Source organism: Coregonus lavaretus (genome assembly GCF_964263955.1).
Source record: "Coregonus lavaretus genome assembly, contig: HAP1_SCAFFOLD_172, whole genome shotgun sequence".
Taxonomy (NCBI): domain Eukaryota; kingdom Metazoa; phylum Chordata; class Actinopteri; order Salmoniformes; family Salmonidae; genus Coregonus; species Coregonus lavaretus.
In genome coordinates this window covers 54,446-74,552 of record NW_028156410.1, presented here as the reverse complement: position 1 = coordinate 74,552, position 20,107 = coordinate 54,446, and the positions used below count along the sequence as shown (strand labels likewise).

The window sequence follows — 20,107 nt, the reverse complement described above, 5'->3', positions numbered from 1 at the left end:
TGGTGGATGGAGCGAGACATGATGTCCCAGATGTGCTCAATTGGATTCAGGTCTGGGGAACGGGCGGGCCAGTCCATAGCATCAATGCCTGACACACTCCAGCCACATGAGGTCTAGCATTGTCTTGCATTAGGAGGAACCCAGGGCCAACCGCACCAGCATATGGTCTCACAAGGGGTCTGAGGATCTCATCTCGGTACCTAATGGCAGTCAGGCTACCTCTGGCGAGCACATGGAGGGCTGTGCGGCCCCCCAAAGAAATGCCACCCCACACCATGACTGACCCACCGCCAAACCGGTCATGCTGGAGGATGTTGCAGGCAGCAGAACGTTCTCCACGGCGTCTCCAGACTCTGTCACGTCTGTCACATGTGCTCAGTGTGAACCTGCTTTCATCTGTGAAGAGCACAGGGCGCCAGTGGCGAATTTGCCAATCTTGGTGTTCTCTGGCAAATGCCAAACGTCCTGCACGGTGTTGGGCTGTAAGCACAACCCCCACCTGTGGACGTTGGGCCCTCATACCACCCTCATGAAGTCTGTTTCTGACCGTTTGAGCAGACACATGCACATTTGTGGCCTGCTGGAGGTCATTTTGCAGGGCTCTGGCAGTGCTCCTCCTGCTCCTCCTTGCACAAAGGCGGAGGTAGCAGTCCTGCTGCTGGGTTGTTGCCCTCCTACGGCCTCCTCCACGTCTCCTGATGTACTGGCCTGTCTCCTGGTAGCGCCTCCATGCTCTGGACACTACGCTGACAGACACAGCAAACCTTCTTGCCACAGCTCGCATTGATGTGCCATCCTGGATGAGCTGCACTACCTGAGCCACTTGTGTGGGTTGTAGACTCCATCTCATGCTACCACTAGAGTGAAAGCACCGCCAGCATTCAAAAGTGACCAAAACATCAGCCAGGAAGCATAGGAACTGAGAAGTGGTCAGTGGTCACCACCTGCAAAACCAGTCCTTTATTGGGGGTGTCTTGCTAATTGCCTATAATCTCCACCTGTTGTCTATTCCATTTGCACAACAGCATGTGAAATGTATTGTCAATCAGTGTTGCTTCCTAAGTGGACAGTTTGATTTCACAGAAGTGTGATTGACTTGGAGTTACATTGTGTTGTTTAAGTGTTCCCTTAATTTTTTTGAGCAGTGTATAAGTCGCTTGGAATGGTGAGAGACAGAAGGGGGAGGGGACGTGGGAGGGAGAGTGGGGGGAAAGAGACTGGGAGAGAGAAGCTGCTGTGTGTGGACTGTAGCTTGCAGCTGTAATTGTGGAAGAGCAAGAGAGCGTGCTCATGTGAGAGTGACTCCGAGACTACTAGAGAGGGAGAGAGAGGGATATAGTGAGAGAGAGGGCGCAAAAGAGGTTACAAGAGAGACAGACCGAGAAAGAGAAGGCTGAAGCACAGAGGCAGTTAATTAAGTAAATAAAGAGTGCAAGACAGTATAGTGGCGCAGTGCTTCTCTGTCTGCTGTAGGTGTACGAATTCTGTTGTGTCTATGGCGGCAGTGTGATACCAGGACTATACATTTGCTGTTTCCTCCACTTGTCTCCTTTCAGGATTTACTCATAAAAGGACATTAATGACCATTGGACCATATACTTCTTCACAATATTGCAGGCACTAAAAGTGGACCTTTAACAAGTGCAGTGACAATGCAGGTGAGATTCTCTTGACTCAACTGCATGTTGTACTGAAATTATAGTGTTTGGTTTCCTAGATTTGAGGTACACCTTTTTATTGAAATTAATTACTTGTGATGCATGGCATTTCTATCTGTTTATAATTGGGAAAACTGAATATCTACCAGGTGCTGAGTTATGGATATTTCATGCATGCAAACAATGACGTACTGTGTCTCGCTATCACTCTTCTTTCCCCTCTCTCATACCGTACACACAGATACAGTCACACTCACAATATGTGTTGCTTGTGCTCAGTAAATCCTGTGCTGCTGGCTCTCCCTAGAGCTGTGGATGGAGTGATGTGCTCTGGGTTGGGGGCCTGTTCATTAGATGAGTGTGATTGAGACTACAGTATATTGACAGGGAGTAGAGCAATGAGACTACTTTTTTAACAAACACAACAAAGATCAGCAGAGCAAGCGAGGGGTGGATTGATGGAATAGCTGTAGATCAACGGATAGCTAGACAGATTAAGGAATAAAGCGCTCTTCACAGTGCTCTTCACAGTGCTCTTCACAGTGCGCTTCACAGTGCCCTTCACAGTGCTCTTCACAGTGCTCTTCACAGTGCTCTTCACACATCCTGCAACAGCAAAATAAAATGGATTGATTGAGAAAGTAAGAGGTAGATGAGAGAAGGTGTGAAAATGGAAAGGTGGGAAGAGAGATGCAGTATGAGGAGAAGTCAGAGACTGAGTGGACTGGAGAAGTGAAGAAAGGAGGAGAGGGAGTGTGAGAGAGAGATGAAGGAGTCACTGCTGTGTTCATGTACAGCTAGGCCGTGACAGTGAAGACAGCCCTGGCTTGGGGGGACATAGAGTAGAGATGGCCAGCCCATTATTCCAGATGAGCGTTTCCTGCTCCAGGGAGGGAGCCCTGACCTAGCCCCTAATCTAGCAGTCTTCCCCACGCCTCTCACCCAAGGAGACCGCCACAGCTCTCCTCACACAGACAAACATACATCCACTGCATGCATGACAAACACAAACCTCATGAGCCCCGCTACCACTGCTCCCCAAAGGTTCACCACACACTTCTGCCTACCACTTAGACATTTGACTTTGCACAGACGCCTGTGTATCAATTTTAATTTGTATCAAGGGCAAGGCATTTGTTAGTCTATTGCTATACTGCTAATGCACACACACTTGCATCTCCTTTATCATTTGCAATGGTTTGGAGGTTGTGAGATTAATTGTGTGGTAAAACTAAAAGATTGTGTGGATGAAGTCATGTCTTGCTGTGAGGATCAGTTGTGTATTTGTTGTTACAGTGTCCTGTCCCCCACAGCCTCAGGTGTTGTTATGGGCACACAGGGGACATTTCTGCCTGTCATCTCCACTTTAGTTACAACCAAAGACTGTTAACAAGGGTACAGATCTTGTACCTCCCCAAAGCTCAAAAGAAAAGTCTGTAATGTTTTTTTTTCTTTTGTTCAGCATTTTGATTTCTTTGTCGTGCTTAATCCTCATATAATTGAGATGGAATGCTCAGTGTAAGGCTCAGTTTAATTTCTAATAATAACTATAATCAGATTTTCTCTATCCCCACCGTTTTTATTTGACCACTCAGGGATTTTACCAGCTATGAATCTCAGTTATGTGCAGTGGTAGAAAAAGTACCCAATTGTCAAACTTGCGTAAAAGTAAAAATATCTTAATAGAAAATGACTCAAGTAAAAGGGAAAGTCACCCAACAAAATACTACTTGAGTAAAAGTCTAAAAGTATTTGGTTTTAAATATCAAAAGTGAATGTAATTGTTAAAATATACTTAAGTATCAGAAGTAAAAGTATAAATCCTTTCACATTCCTTATATTAAGCAAACCAGACGGCACAATTTTTACAATGTATTTTTTTACACATAGCCAGGGGCACACTCCAACACTCGGACATCATTTAAAAACAAAGCATTTGTGTTTGAGTCCGCCAGATCAGAGGCAGTAGAGATGACCAGGCATGTTCTCTTGATAAGTGTGTGAATTTGACAATTTTCCTGTCTTGCTAAGCATTCGGAATGTAATGAGTACTTTTGGGAGTCAGGGAAAATGTATGGAGTAAAAAGTATTTTTTTAGGAATGTAGTGAAGTAAAAGTAGTCAAAAATATCAATAGTAAAGTAAAGTACAGATACCCCCAAAAACGACTTAGGTAGTACTTTAAAGTATTTTTAGTTAAGTACTTTACACCACAGGTTATGTGTCATTATATAAGAGCATTAAATATTGCGAGTTGAGCTACCACCTCCCATTATGACCCGTGGAGTCAATTGCTGCTCTTAGTTGAGTTATTTAGTCATGGTGATTAGTCTATAGGCATGATTCATAATGAACAAAACAATGCAGCCTCTCTGTCCATGTTGGATTCATTAGCTTCATTCAACCTGTTGCACACACACATACGTCTGTGTTCGAAGATTGCATGGTAGAGAAAAAAACCTTTGTATGTGACTTGAAGGTTAAGGGCTCCATTATGTTGTGTGCATTATCTTAAACATGTGAGGCATGTCACTTAGGCCTGTTGTGGCATGTCCTGCTGGGCCATACTGATAGATCCCATGGCACTCATCCTCAACGTTAATAAACTGGATGAAAATTTGCTTGAAGAAGACTGTCAGTCCCTGGAGAACCCTTGATCTTTGTCCCTAACGTAAGATGAAGTGGGAGTGCTGCTGCCTGAGGAGCTGTATATATATGTATACCAAACATTAGGAACACCTTCCTAATATTGAGTTGCACCCCCTCCCACACCCCCTTTTGCCCTCAGAACAGCCCAATGGACTCTACAAGGTGTCGAAAGCGTTCCACAGGGATGCTGGACCATGTTGACTCCAGTGCTTCCCACAGTTGTGTCAAGTTGGCTGAATGTTGTGTATATTGTTTTGTATTGTTAGGTATTACTGTACTGTTGGAGCTAGAAGAATAAGCATTTCCCCGCACCTGTGATAACATCTGCAAAATATGTGTACGCGACCAATAAAATTGTAATTCGCAACATATCATACGGAATGGATGATGGACATCTACAAATGAACACACACCATATGAAACATAACATATCATACTAAATGGAGGGAGACAGATTTATATTGACTATGTTATGTCTATCCTTGAGTCTTGGTTGAAAATAAATAATTAGCTATATTGTATGCAAAAAAAAATGGGAAATTATTTTATACTAATACAATTGCTCAGAGAAAGATATTTTGTTTAATAAGTAATAAAACAAATCTCAAAAAGATAGAAATCAAAATTATTGGCATCCCTGTTTTCAATACAGGTATAACGACTGAGCTTTTTTTCTAAAATGTTGTATTAGATTGGAGAACACATTGGGAGGGATCTTAGACCATTCCTCCATACAAAATCTTTCCAGATCCCTGATATCCTTTGTCTGTGCTTATGGATTGACCTCTTCAATTCAAACCACAGGTTTTCAATGGGGTTCAAGTCTGGACACTGAGATTGCCATTGCAAAATGATGATTTTGTGGTCAGTGAACCATTTTCTTGTAGATTTTGATGTATGCTTGGGGTTATTGTTTTGCTGGAAGATCCACTTGCGGCCAAGTTTCAAAGGCAACCAGGTTTTTGGCTAAAATGTCCTGGTATTTGGTAAGGTTCATTATAACGTTGACCTTAACAAGGGCCCCAGGACCAGTGGAAGCAAAATAGCCCCATAACTTAAAAGATCCACCACCATATTTTACAGTAGGTATGAAGTACTTATGCATATGAAACTTGGCCGCAAGTGGATCTTTCAGCAAGACAATAACCCTAAGCACACATCAAAATCCACAAAGAAATTGTTATATTGATCACAATATCAACATTTTGAAATGGCCGTCACCGGACTTGATCTCTATTCAAAACCTGTGGTTTGAATTGAAGAGGGCAGTCCATAAGAGCAGACAAAGGATATCAAGGATCTGGAAATATTCTGTATGGAGGAATGGTATAAGATCCCTCCCAATGTGTTCTCCAATCATCATAAAACATTTTTGAAAAAGGTTGTGTTGTTATCCTCGCAAGGGGAGGATGCTAGATTATTGAAAACAGGGGTGCCAATAATTTTGCGTAACATTTTTATGCTTGTCTTCGAAACGAATAGTCCAAGAGTACTCAATGTTCAGAACCACATTTTGGTTTCAGCTGACAACTACATACCTTTGCCTTTCAATCTCCTACACAATATCCCCTTGGCTGGTGTGCATGAAGATATCAAGAGAGACAGACATCTAGTAAGAAAAAGGCAATTGGAGGGAACACTGACAGAACAGCGCAACAAAATCATGAATTGTTATACTGACTGCAGTGAGCAGAAAGCAAGAAAACTAAATAAAGAATGTGGAAATGTGTTAAAGAACATTGTGAATCTGAGTGAGTGAAAACAACTCACAATTATCCTGCATTTACAGCACTAATTATCATTGCCCAAAACAAAGGGAATCATTTCAAACATCTCACACATTTTTGCTTATTGTGTCCATAGACTAGAATTCAGATATATTTGGGTTAAACCCTGGGCAACATGGGCCTGGGAGGCTCACAGGGATATTGGTATCCACAGTACTCCACCAATTATACATTTTTCAACTCAATACTTCATGTATCATTTTTTTAAACATAAATGCACTGTAATTTAAAGTAATTGTCCAGTGAAAATCTAACTGTATAAAATTAATGTTCTGGTAACTCCTACCCAAATAATGTTGACTCTCATCCTATACTCGTATTTGTGGCCAAAGCATAAATTGGAGAAAAAACACTTAAAAAAGCTACCTCAAACTTGTATCTCAAACAGACCGTTTCAAAAATGCTTTTTAAATGTGATTTAAACATAATCGGTTCAAGGGCATACATCTGGTGTATTAGAAGCAATTATTGGTACCATGTTTTTATTTACACAATGATTCATTCACTATAATGGGGGATCCTGTTTTCTGCTAACAATGCCTGCAGTAGCGAGGTCGGCCTTGAACTTCCATGGCTTCAATGAGAGGTGACAGTCTTTTAAAACTGCCAGGTTTTCTCTCTGCCACATGACATGTGTAGAACAACAGGATATTAGATTTATAGCTACAACAACAAAACATTTGTCTGCCATGTGACAAAATGTGTAGAATTGCAGGAAATTAGCTTGAAAACATAATTTTTTTCTCTCCATTGCCAAGAGTTGGACCTTTAATATGTTCCTTCCCAGGGCCTGAGACTTGGTTTGTCCGGCCTTGCACAAGAAGTCATGGTAAAACTCCTTGTATGGTATTTTCTATCTCACTCGAGTTGTGTTCTGATTATGAGGGGGTCACTGATGAATTTGCTATCACAAAAGTGTCCACGGCCCCAAAAAGTTTGAGAACCACTGGGCTAGGGGTTAGGGTTAAGGTTAGGGTTAGGGTTAAGGTTAGGGTTAGGGTTAGGGTTAGGGTTAGGGTTAGGGTTAAGGTTAGGGTTAGGGAAGTAGTTGCAAAGAAGCTAAAAAGTAGTAAGTAGTTGCAAAGTTTTAATAATACATTTTTTAAGTAACCGTCCTTTTTCATTTTCACATGTAGCAAGCAAAGTGTTTGTGTTGTCCAATCAACATGGGTAGTAGCTGAGTCAGACAGCAAACATAGTTTTCATGCATCTAATTAGCCCATTTCTCAGCGACGCCGGTGGCAACCTGCCTCGGCTATCAAGATCAAAAAAGTTAGGTGATACAGGTCGGACTCGGATGGAGAGTGAGTGAGTTGTTCAAGATGGATAAACAAAAGGCAAGACAAAGTGGTGCACAAAAACTCCACCAAAAAGCTTTATCTGATCAAGCTCGTGCCAAATTACAGAAGATAACCACATCAGCAAAGCAAAGCTACCACCTCGTCCTCGTCTGACAAAACACCATCGCAGGTGGAAGCTAGTATGCCTAGTTATGCAGTAGCTAGCACTAGAGACCCCACTGCCTGGGCCAGGCAATGACCGTGAGCTTGCTTCTCCTCTTCTTCATCCCCTTGAATAGTGACAGTTCCTCTCGAGAGTGCCGGCCCTCCTCCTCTCCCAGAAAACCAAGCTGATGACTGTCAGAGACCCAGCGGCGCTCATGAGAGCAACCCTCCGCCCCGGTAAAAGCCTATTAGTGATGAGACTGATAGCCCCGAGTTCCAATGTGTAATATAAAATAGCTACCAGCTAAATACTGTTCATAGCTATAGATAGGCTAGTAGGCTAGACTGCATTGTCTGCATAATGAAACAATCCCTAGTAAGCTATTGTTTTGACGGTGGACTGATTGTATTATTTGGCATTAATAGACTGGTTTTATGCAGCACAAACTTTCTGTCCAAGCTGTGAGAGAGTGCAAGGACGGCTAAGATAGGCTATAGGACAGTTGTATATTCTAAAAAATCTATTGGGTACTGATTTAGTATGCTGTTGCATCAAAAATGAATCTTACAATCTGAAATGTTGAATTTCCCACTTTAATTACTGAACAAGTCAATACATTATTGGCGCCAGCCAGCATTCTAAATAGCATCATTGCGACACCGTAGGCCTATAGCTTCACGAAACATATAGGTTAGGCTTAACATGAGAAAATGAGGACCAAATAAAAATAAACATGTATCCATTAAAGCAAAGCTATAGGCTACTACAAGCACTAACACCATATAATCTGTTAGCCTATCGATTAGGCAGCCGTGTAGATGTCACAATTTCAGAACCATGAACAGTAATTGGTAGTCTATACTTTGCTGGGGGGTCCAGAGAAACTGCGCTAACATATCATACTGTACTAATTTGAGTGTAACAAATGTACCTTTACTATGTTACGTCTAGTCTTTGAGGCCAGGCTGTTATTTTATACAGTATTTTTTGCTCATCTTTATAATAATATAATATGCCATTTAGCAGACCCTTTATCAAGGGTGCCAATAATTTTGGACCTGACTGTAAATGACAGTGAAACAAAACAATGGATCTCACAAGTCCCCAAATCAAGCAGTGTGATGTGCATAGAATATGATGTGCCACTCCGTTAGGGGATCTGCAATTACATTGTATAATATCTGGCAACCTTTCCTATTCTTTGTAGAAGACAATTTCACAACTCCATAAACCAACCCAAATTCGAATTTGTATAATTATTTTTCTATTTTTTTTACTTATTTTTTTTACAATATCTTTGTATTTAAAAAAAAAACTATTTTATTATATTACTCATTGTATATCATTCCTGCTTTAAGTCTGGTTTTGGGGTGGGGCTCTGTTAGAGCATGGGAGGGTTGGGGTGGGTTTGATTTGGTAGGAGATCTGTGTGTTTTGTCCTCTACCTGTTCTGTCTGTGTTATCTGTATAATCATAAAAAATGCCGAATAAAAAAACCTTTGAAAATAATATGATGTGCTTATGACAAATGTACAGTACAGTGCAACACCAAGTTTTGATTGTCATGTACACAAGTACAGTGAAATGCCTTACTTGCTTGCTCTTTCCCAACAATGCATTGATTTAATATCAGAAGTACTATAAAAAATAAACACCATACATATAGCTGTGGGGTACACAGTGTACTTACAATGATTTGGGAAGCATACAGTACATGTAATTTCCTTTGAATACGTCATGATTGCCCATTTTGCAGTATATTCAATACCTCAATAGCAAGCAATTTTCTTTATTGTTGTATAATAATAGAGTTTGTCTGTTGATGGATATTTGTGAGGTGTCATTAGCAGTGCCCATCTGCAGAACATACTGTATAGGTAACTGCCAAAATAAAGGAAACACTAACATAAAGTCTTAATGTCTTAATAGGGCCACCACGAGCCACCAGAACAGCTTCAATGTGCCTTGTTATAGATTCTACAAGTGTCTGTAACTTTATTGGAAGGATGTGACACCAGTCTTCCACAAGAAAGTCCATAATTTGGTGTTTTGTTGATGGTGGGGGAAAACGCTGTCTCAGGCGCTGCTCCAGAATCTCCCATAAGTGTTTAATTTGGTTGACATCTGGTGACTGACACACACACACACACCTGTGTGGAAGCACCTGCTTTCAATAAACTTTGTTTCCCTCATTTACTCAAGTGTTTCCTTTATTTTGGCAGTTACCTGTAGGTCATTTTAGGAAACATATAGCTAGATAGCACAGCAGGTGATGTGAGTGTTATCATGCAAATCAACTCTGTATGATGTGTTACATAGCAGTGTTTGTAGTTTTCCTTTGGACAGGTTTGATGGTTTACCTTGGTTATAATGTTCCTGCTTGTCTCTCCAGGAGCATCTCTCAGTCCAGCACATGGGCACCAGGAGCACAAAGTCCTCCTAGTAGTGAGGTTTGTCCTGGGCCTTGTCCGGACTACCATGACTGACCTCCTGGCCAACCTGAGTGTTCCATGGGGCACACAGGCGATTGTGTGCCCCAACCTGACAGCAGCAGCCCTGGTTAGGCCGGGATCAGGCCAGTCTTTGGCCCCCTTCTGCACCTTCTGCTGCTGTGGCCTGCTGAACCGTACCCTGGCCGTTGTGTTCATGGTCAGTCTGGCCTTCGCCATAGTGGTGGGCAACGTGGTCACGCTAACCGTCTTCATGCAGACAAGACAGGTCCGCACACCACAGGGATACCTCAAAGGTAAACAAACAAACAAACTGATTCAGAATGAGCTCATTTACTGTCTAGAAATGCTGTTGATTTGGATAGGGGAGAATGGTAGTCACATGTAAATTGCTTATGTTTACACGTGTGCAATAGATTCACTGACATGGAAGAACAACCTTTGGTGTTCTTGACACTGAAAGGTGAAATACTTATTTATATATTTATATTCCAACAGGTTTCAGGTTAATTCATTAAATGTTCTGTTTCTAGAGTTTGTTTATATTGCTTGCATTTCACTTTTTAGTAATTTAACAAACTCTTATCCAGAGCGACTTACAGGTTAAATACCTTGCTCAAGGGCACATCGACAGATGTTTAACCTAGTCAGCTCGGGGATTCAAACCAGAGACCTTTCGGTTACTGGCCCAATGCGCTTAACCGCTGGGCTACCTGCCACCCTTTATTGGTTATATTGGCAGGAAGACGATCGGTGCTTGTTGTTTAGCAGATAACTAAATCAATCTTCAATGCTGTTCAGTCACAATCAAGGATTATTTTGTGCATTGCCTCAAGAACCGCAAAACCATTTCCACGCAGTACTGTAGATTTTTTCCCCATGGAATTGAATGTAAAATCAGCTTTAAGGACACAGGGATTTGTACTGTACGTGGTTGAGTGTGAACTGTGAATATAATTTTGCATGACCTTTCTCTCCTGACAGTCTCTCTGGCCATAGCGGACATGATGGTTGGAGTACTGGTGGTTCCTTTCTCTGTCTACACTGAGATCTCTCTGATGGTGACCAGCTCCCCTCCTGTCTGGTACCAGGGGGCCACTGACCCCTCCATGGGGGGTCTGGTGGGCCCCTGGCAGCCCTGCATGCTGATTGGTCCAGTCTTCGCTGGCTGTACGTTTGTCTCCATCAGTACTATTTTCCTGATGACGGTAGAGCGCTGTGTGGCCATCTTATGGCCCCTCCACAAGGACCACCTGGTGACACGGAGACGCACCCTGTTTCTCATGCTCTTCTCCTGGGCAGGCAGCTTCCTCCTGGCCCTGGCCCCCCTCATCCTCAGCAACAACTTCACACTGGAGTACAGTGAGTGCAGCCGGATGTGTAACTACGTCCCCCTGTGGGATGGAATCACGCTGCCCTCTGACGCCAGCATCCTCCTGCTGTTCCCCGTCTTTGACTTCACGCTTCTGGGCGGCACCCTGTTATTCAACATCCTGTCCTTCACCAGCATCCGCCGCTACACACGCAAACGTAAGCTCATGTCAGAGGGGAATGTGGGGGTCGAGGGAGGGGGAGGCGGCTGCCAACACAGACCCTCCTTCTCTGACATCAAGGCTGCCAAGACGATCAGCATTCTGACGTTTGCCTTCACGGCTTCCTTCACCCCCATCGCTGTGTTTGTGCTGGGCAACGTGGTGGGCTACACCTGGTGCAACTTCTCCTTCGTAGCCTTCTGGATCCTGACTGGGAACAGCTGCTGTAATGTGATAATATACAGCGTGAGAGACCAGCGCTTCAGGAAGGGAGTGACTCTGCTGTTTCAGAGGGAGCACTCACCTTCCCACGGGGAGAAAGGTGGAGCTACACCCCCCCCACACACCTTGTGACTACACTCCCAACCCCACCTCCTTGAAACTATTTTGAAAAGACAACCAGTGCCCTTTTCTTTAACTTTACTATGGAGAGAGGGATCTAATCGGCATTTAACTTCAGGTTTTAAAAAAAATAAAAATAAAAAGACACAATTCTGGAAAAGGAATTGTTTCCATTTTTTTCACTGTGTCTAAATAATGAAACATAACTGTAGTAAACCTATGCGGTATCTAGTAGTTGCCAGCTATTCCCAGCATCATTTAAATCATATGATTCAAGCCTTCTCATTGGACTAGGTGAGATTTCTTTTGGGAATATCTTAATAACATGCACTTTATCATAGAGATGTAAGTAATGTATGGTTTTCATTTGTTTTGCGACATGTTTTGTGACTGTCCAGAAACATGTTAATTTTGCACAACTTTCTCAATAATAGCTTTTATTTTTGCTATAATAACATTATATTCATGAGGATGGCCTAATCAAATGTGAGTGAATGAATTGTAAGAATGTTTTGAATCTAAATGAAGAGAGAAACATGTTGATGTTTTGTATAGTTGTGGGTAACGGAATTGCACTGAGACTCTTTTCACTTAAAATGTATGCCAAACAAAAAAACATTGATTTAGAAGTTTAAGCAACCATACAATGCACAAGGACAAAAAACACATTTACTGGAAGAACTGTGCAGATGCAAATTTGGAAACAGAATTCAGTAAAATCTCCCTCACTTTTTTATGTGTCCACGTTTTCCAAAAACTCTGTTAAATATCTGTTCCAAATTAAGATTCAACAATGTTTGCAGAAAATATTGAATGTCAGCTATGATATGACACATTGACTTTGAAAAAATCTATTTTGGTTATTGAACTACAGTAAGTGAAGTGGATTTATACCTGGTAACGGAATTGCGGTAACAGAATTTCATCATGGGTCCCTGATCTGTACTACACAGAAATGCATAATTATGGATATGAATATGAATGTCATTCTCCTCATGGTGGTGTATTCTAAATAGGTACACAAAGGTATAAATATGCAATATCCTCTTTTGCATATTTGGGAATTATTCTACACACTGGCTATTATTTTAATGAGCTCTGCCCCCAAACAAGACCAAATTTGGTTGGTCTGGACCAGACCAAATCTGAACCAATCATAGATGCCTTTGTTTCACAAGTTTAGACATCAAAGTACAGCACAGTAGAGTACAGAACAATAGAGTTCAGTAGAGTAGAAATCAGTACAGTAGTGGTCTGTACAGTACAGTACAATATAGTGTACTCATCTTTAGTGTGCTCTACTCTGTACTGTACTAAACTCTACTCTACTGTGCAGTACTGTACTGAACTATACTCTACTTTTCTTTACTGTACGGAACTGTGCTGTCCAAACTTGTGAACCCAACTGTGGTTTGTGACTACTATTTCAAGGCACAAGGTAATGTTTCTTAAACTTACAGAAGGCAGAAACATTTCTCCAAAACGAAATTTAAGTATTGATATTAGTTGGCAGGGGTCTTTACTTCAACATTATTGTGTTTTGATGTATTTCTAATACCTTTTAAGACTTTTTCTGGTAGATGTTTTCTAAGCCTCCTTTTCCAGAAAATCAAAGCACTTGCTTATTCCTCATTTCTAGGATGGAAAATGGTTGAAAAAAAAGATAGACTTCGCTTTCATTTGACACCCAATTTGACATGCTCCTATGAACTTTACATGTTGGTGTTCATGGGTCCTTTTACATGGAAATTACCTTATTCTTCTCATGGATGCCAGTCTACACAAGGAAAAATGAATGGTACAACAAGCAAAAATGTATACGAAACATAAATGAACAATTTATAAATGCCTTATCTTATGTTTTGAGTGTGAATGACCCACAAAGACCAAATCATCTCTTTAATCTGTTCTGTTTAGCAGCTGTAAAGTTGATATTTATCCTATTAAAGGTGCTTCATTCATCTCTGAATGTTCTCTGAACATTATACAGTACCAGTCAAAAGTTTGGACACACACTCATTCAAGGGTTTTTCTTAATTTTTATGTAGAATAATAGTGAAGACATCAAACTATGACATAACACATATGGAATCATGTAGTAACCAAAAAAGTGTTAAACAAATCAAAATATATTTGAGATTCTTCAAATAGCCAACCGTAGCCTTTATGACAGCTTTGCACATTCTTGGCATTCTCTCAACCAGCTTCACTTGGAATGCTTTTCCAACAGTCTTGAAGGAGTTCCCACATATGCTGAGCACTTGCTGGTTGCTTTTCCTTCACTCTGCCGTCCAACTCATCCCAAACCATCTCAATTGGGTTGAGGTCGGGGGATTGTGGAGGCCAGGTCATCTGATGCAGCACTCCATCACTCTCCTTCTTGGTAAAATAGCCCTTACACAGCATGGAGGTGTGTTGGGTCATTGTCCTGTTGAAAAACAAATGAGAGTCCCACTAAGCGCAAACCAGATGAGATGGCGTATCACTGCAAATGCTGTGGTAGCCATGCTGGTTAAGTGTGCCTTGAATTCTAAATAAATCACAGACAGTGTCACCAGAAAGCACCATAACACCTCCTGCTTTACGGTGGGAAATACACATGCGGAGATCATCCGTTCACCCACATCGCGTCTCACAAAGACACGGCAGTTGGAACCAAAAATCTCCAATTTGGACTCCAGACCAAAGGACAAATTTCCACTGGTGTCTTCTTCTTATTGGTGTCCTTTAGTAGTGGTTTCTTTGCAGCAATTCGACCATGGAGGCCTGATTCACACAGTTCCCTCTGAACAGTTGATGTTGAGATGTGTCTGTGACTTGAACTCTGTGAAGTATTTATTTGGGCTGCAATGTCTGAGGCTGGTAACTCTAATGAACTTATCTTCTGCAGCAGAGGTAACTCTGGGTCTTCAATTCCTGTTGCGGTCCTCATGAGAGCCAGTTTCATCATAGTGCTTGATGGTTTTTGCGACTGCACTTGAAGAAGCTTTCAAAGTTCTTGAAATGTTCCGTATTTACTGACCTTCATGTCTTAAAGTAATGATGGACTGTCGTTTCTCTTTGCTTATTTGAGCTGTCCTTGCCATAATTTACCAAATAGGGCTATCTTCTGTATACCCCCCCTACCTTGTCACAACACAACTGATTGACTCAAATGCATTAAGAAGGAAAGAAATTCCTCAAAATAACTTTTAAGAAGGAACAACTGTTAATTGAAATGCATTCCAGGTGACTACCTCATGAAGCTGGTTGAGAGAATGCCAAGAATGTGCAAAGCTGTCATAAAGGCAAAGGTTGGCTATTTGAAGAATCTCAAATATAAAATATTTGGTTTGTTTAACACTTTTTTGGTTACTACATGATTGATGTGTTATTTCATAGTTTTGATGTCTTCACTATTATTCTACAATGTAGAAAATAGTAAAAATAAAGAAAAAACCTTGAATGAGTAGGTGTGTCCAAACTTTTGATTGGTAGTGTATGTTGAGTATAAAATAATTATTATTCAGGGAAAAACATGCTTAAGATATTTACAGCACTCATACAATGTTGATCGAATAAATGCTAATCAATGTATTTAAATTCAAATAATATCTAGCTCAAAATTACATGACTTAAAGTAAACCTGCAAATAAACATTTTGTAGCATTTTCAATAAACATCACCCAAAGAAATCAAGATAATTTCCATATGACCTGTACTAAAAAGCTGTTTTGGTACATTTTGTCACAATGACAATGATGATATATCATGAAAAATTAAATATCTGTTTTGAAATATTTTACAAGCTTAGAGACTTTGTACATAAACCAATGTGAACATTGCTGTGTCAATATTTAAACACTGTACAGAACATTATCAGTATTGCATTATTCATTATATGATGATCTCAGATTTTGTAATAAATGCATTTGGAAACACTTCATTTGTGAGTTGAATGGTGTTCACTCATGAGATTAATGTGTTCAGACAGTACCAAATGTCTTTCAGGCCTCTGCTCTAAAATTCACCGTCTCAGCAGTTACACAAGCTACACTAGAACCAACCATTTTGTGGCCCCATCAGGATCAAACTTCCTTCCATTTGAGAAACGTTAGTGGAGAAGGGAACACCCTGCAAGCTGTAGACAACAAGCCACTGGATGCCTCAAGAGTTCTGACAATGTCTACAATGTGATCTCTCACACAAATCCTTATGAGTGATATGTCAAAAAAAAAGATATATAATAGATTTTTATCTACCATCACTATTTATGTACGACCATGCCATCCCAGAATATGTGTTATTTTACTGAAAACAGATCACCAAATGGTAGACCTAGTATATGTGCATATAATCAGGAAGCTACTCCTTACTCCCATGTGCTGGCGGGGGTTGTTTGGATATCACATTCCCTCCTCAAAATTAGAGAAATCTGGATATGCTGCGAGGAAGCATTAGATGGAAATGGATGGGGAGAGGCTGATGTAATGTTAGAGCAGAGGTCTGGCTGGCAGAGATGTGATAAAAGCATATTCCTCCTGCAGCGCTACCATGACATAAATGATCTGACACATGGCTGGTCATGTGACACAAGGCAAGCCTCAGGAGAACACTGGACTGTCAAGAGAACCGCTTACTGGGAGAGAGAGAGAGATGGGGAGGAGGGAGAAGAGAGAGAGAGAGAAGCATGATTAGAATATGCTGCTGTGTGTTGTTCATTTCACAATCTAAAAGTGGACCTATAATTTGGGCTGTATCATTATGGCACAACTAACAGTCTGACAACAGTGTTTGTAGGTCTCTGTTTGCATACTGTATGTACCCAGCGCTTTGACTCCGTGGCCACCAGAATGACAGCACTGTTCATTTCCCCAGGAACTCTGGACATTGACAGCCCATCTGTGGTTCATCTAATTATGTGTTGAGATGAAAACAGGAACTCCTTTTTGTGTTAAGGAAAGCTCTACAGCTACTGGCTAATTGCATCCTTAAACTGCCCCTGCAGACATCTCTGCCACCCAACCAGCTCTAAACCATTTTTTCCCTTTCAGCTGAAAGGTAGTCATTAATGAGAGGGTGTTCTCAGCTCATGGTTAAAGTTCCTACTGCCTAATTGCAAATCTCAAATAGTTGGCACCAAGTATGCTGCCGGATAAAGATGAGAAATCCAATTATGGTAATATTTTTCATTTGAGGCACTGTCGTGGGGTAACTTGACAGGTTGTATATTTTTCCAGTAACAACGAGCAACTCCATGGTAAACAAGGTGCTACTTTAAATGTTTTTTAACCTGCCAAGTGATTCACAGACAACTTTTAGGCTTAAAAGAAATACACACATGGGAATATTTATATCTTTGGTAGCAAAAGCTATTATGTTTTGGTTCCTTTTGATGTTTTTCATTTTCATGGTATATTGGTGTGCTGGTGAGGGACAGAAACACAGAGTCCTTGTAGACATCTTAGCAACACTGTGTTTGGTGAGGTGGCTACACTTTTATGGAAAAAGAGATGATGTAGCCTGCTTGCTCTCGCTGTGTGACTAGCCAGTCTGAGGTTAGTGAACTTACCCATTCACAACGCTTACATAAATAAAAAATGTTTGACCATCTTGAAATTGTATTAGGCATTGGATATGATTTTAAGCTTGTCTTCTACCAAAAGACAAAGGTTGAAAAGCAGATTGACTATAGCAAGTGCTTAAAAAGTGCATTACTCCATTGCAATTGTCATGTTTATAGCAACTCTGGCGATTAGGCAGGCTGGCATTAATCCCGCCTGTTACTCTCTAGAGCGAAGGTCTCTGATGCAAGGTGCCTGAGGGAAGCTCCTTTCACTACCACCCAGGTAAATAGGACCCAAACAATTAACAGGAAGAACAGTGTCAGCTACTGATAACGCTCTTGGAACAACCTCAACAAAACAACCTCCCTGTCAAATATCACCATTCATTCCTTTATTTACTTTTAAAATGACACAAAGAAAGATGCTTTGCTTTAAACAAACACATTTACATTTTCCAGTAAACAAAAGGAGAGACCTTCATGCATTTGTTATTCACAGAGAGATTTGAAGATGTTTACGACACGTGCATGGAGCCAGCCAGTGTTCTTCAGTCACAGTTTGGAGAGCTGTCATGGGTTTGTTCTCTATACAGGTGGGCAGTGTCTGTCTGAAGATGGGGTGATTCACCATTCAACAATCAGAGGCTCCATTGATAAAGACAAAGATCGATTCACTATAAGAAAAATATTCATCCACCCTCAGCATAACATACAAAACTGCACAATGGATTTGAGGGAGAACCTTTAAACAATCACTGTATTCTATGAATACTGAAGCATTGCCTTCCCACTGGGCACAAACTAGTTGAATCAACGTTGTTTCAATGTAATTTGTCAACGCATTGTGATGTGGAATCTACGTCAAAAATACATAGGATTTGAAAAAAGGTAATCAACGTAAACGGTTGTTTTGAGGGTGAAATTTCAACCACAGGATTATGTCATCATGGTAACCAAATTCCAACATAGACAAACCTTGTATAAAATATGTTGAATTTGCACCTTTAAAACAATGTCAGATCTTCAACTTTAAATCCAGTATCAGATTATTTTTTTTGCTGGGCAGCACCCTTTACTGGAGAATGGACCTATCTACAGCAACCCTTTGGTCTCCCATCCAGGGTTTTAACCAAGCCCAGCCCATGACATTAGTCACTGACTATTACCAATATGCTATCATGAGAATGATTCTTGAGAGATCTTCACTTTAAAACTAAATAGATTAAATGTTGCTATCGAAGTCATTCCTAAAGGTAGGTTTAACAGAGACAAATTCAATATACAATATATAAAATATAAAAATATATATAAAAAATATATAAAATATACAAAAAAAATACTTTACCACTCATATAACATCCATGATGCTATTGAGGCTCATATAGCATTTGCAAAGTCATCAACAGCTATTGTTTCAATTCAACCCAGAATTCAACTAACAATAGACAATACAATAGGCCTAGGGTTTCAACCCCTGATTTCAAATGTAATGATATTTAGTGACATTGAATTGTGTTTGGTTGTCAACGCAACCAAATATCAACATTTGAAGGAGATAGGTCTTCTTAAAGCCAGACTAAGTCAGTGGCACAGATGGAACTATCCAAGCAGAAGGTCCATCTTCTTCAAATGTTGATATTGGGTTGCATTGACAACCAAACACAATTCAATATCACTTTTGAAAAACAATAAATAGCCTATTAACTTGTCGACAACTTAACAAATTATATGTTGTATTCACATCTCCAACTCAACCAAAAAGAAAAGCCTTCTAATATTAATCTCTCACTCAGTGGCCACTTTCCCCCAGACATTCCTTAAGCCAATGTCCATTAGTGTACTATGGGATCAAAGCCTATGGTTCAACTTCATTTATGTAACTACTTCTCACAACAACTTGGCTCACAATGGATGGCCGTCAATATAAATACGTCCTAACGCAGCAGTATAGTGTATTGGTTCCTGGTTCCTATCTCTGTCTCCAGGTACCTAACTGGCTCTTGGTGTGTGATCTCAGTCTGGGTCACAACAGGGCAGTATTGTTCTCTTGATCTCAGACCTCTGCTCCACTCACACACCCCTCCACTCTCATATGAACACAACATGGAAATCAGGTCTTTGAAAACAAGGCCGCCAGCGAGGTGATTTTCTAGGGCACACTGAGAACCTTACCATCGTTACGTGAAGTCTGCTATGTTTTCCCCCTCTATGTTTATGGTGCTTATGAATTGTTAATTGGTCATAAACAATGTCCACTTGTGGCCCGGGTCTCTTTTTGGCCCTGGCAGGAGTACAGAGAACAGAGTCAGAGATCGCTCAGGGGGAACACTCTCAAACAATACCAAACAGGTCTTGTTGGGGTAAAATACATCTCTCTCAAGGTTTAGAAACAGAACATCAGGAGGTGTAAACTCATATGCCCTCAATGGGCATTAATATTTCACCAAGATGCTGAGGTAAAAATGCTGCTCTGCTACTGATGTCTGAAAGCTATGCCATAAAATATGTTTCTGAAAAAATGACCTGCTGACATTCTTCTCCATGTACGTATTGTATGTGGATTGATGATGAGGCTAGGGAACAGAAATATATGCACTTGAGCTAATTATCTATCTTATTTTGTTTGTGATCCATTTTATATTTCTGAACCATCAATTCGTTTTTACTGACACAAGAATCATTGTTTGAGTGAGAAAAAG

The 20,107-nt window shown here is 40.7% G+C and overlaps 1 protein-coding gene across 1 annotated transcript; it reads left to right on the top strand.

The window, feature by feature from the left end:
- The first annotated feature begins 1,251 nt into the window (after positions 1–1,251).
- LOC311126371 (trace amine-associated receptor 13c-like) lies at positions 1,252–15,788 on the top strand. Its single transcript, XM_084200378.1, has 3 exons — positions 1,252–1,658; positions 9,932–10,285; positions 10,974–15,788. Exons 2-3 carry the CDS (start codon positions 10,018–10,020, stop codon positions 11,873–11,875), a joined length of 1,170 nt encoding a protein of 389 aa, XP_084056504.1. The 5' UTR covers positions 1,252–1,658; positions 9,932–10,017; the 3' UTR covers positions 11,876–15,788.
- Positions 15,789–20,107: the final 4,319 nt, after the last annotated feature.

Bases quoted from the DNA above. Each gene is read 5' to 3' on its own strand.
- LOC311126371 (XM_084200378.1), top strand. From the start codon at position 10,018: ATGACTGACCTCCTGGCCAACCTGAGTGTTCCATGGGGCACACAGGCG. The intron at 10,286-10,973 runs GTAAACAAACAA...CTCTCCTGACAG, and splicing joins ACCACAGGGATACCTCAAAG to TCTCTCTGGCCATAGCGGAC.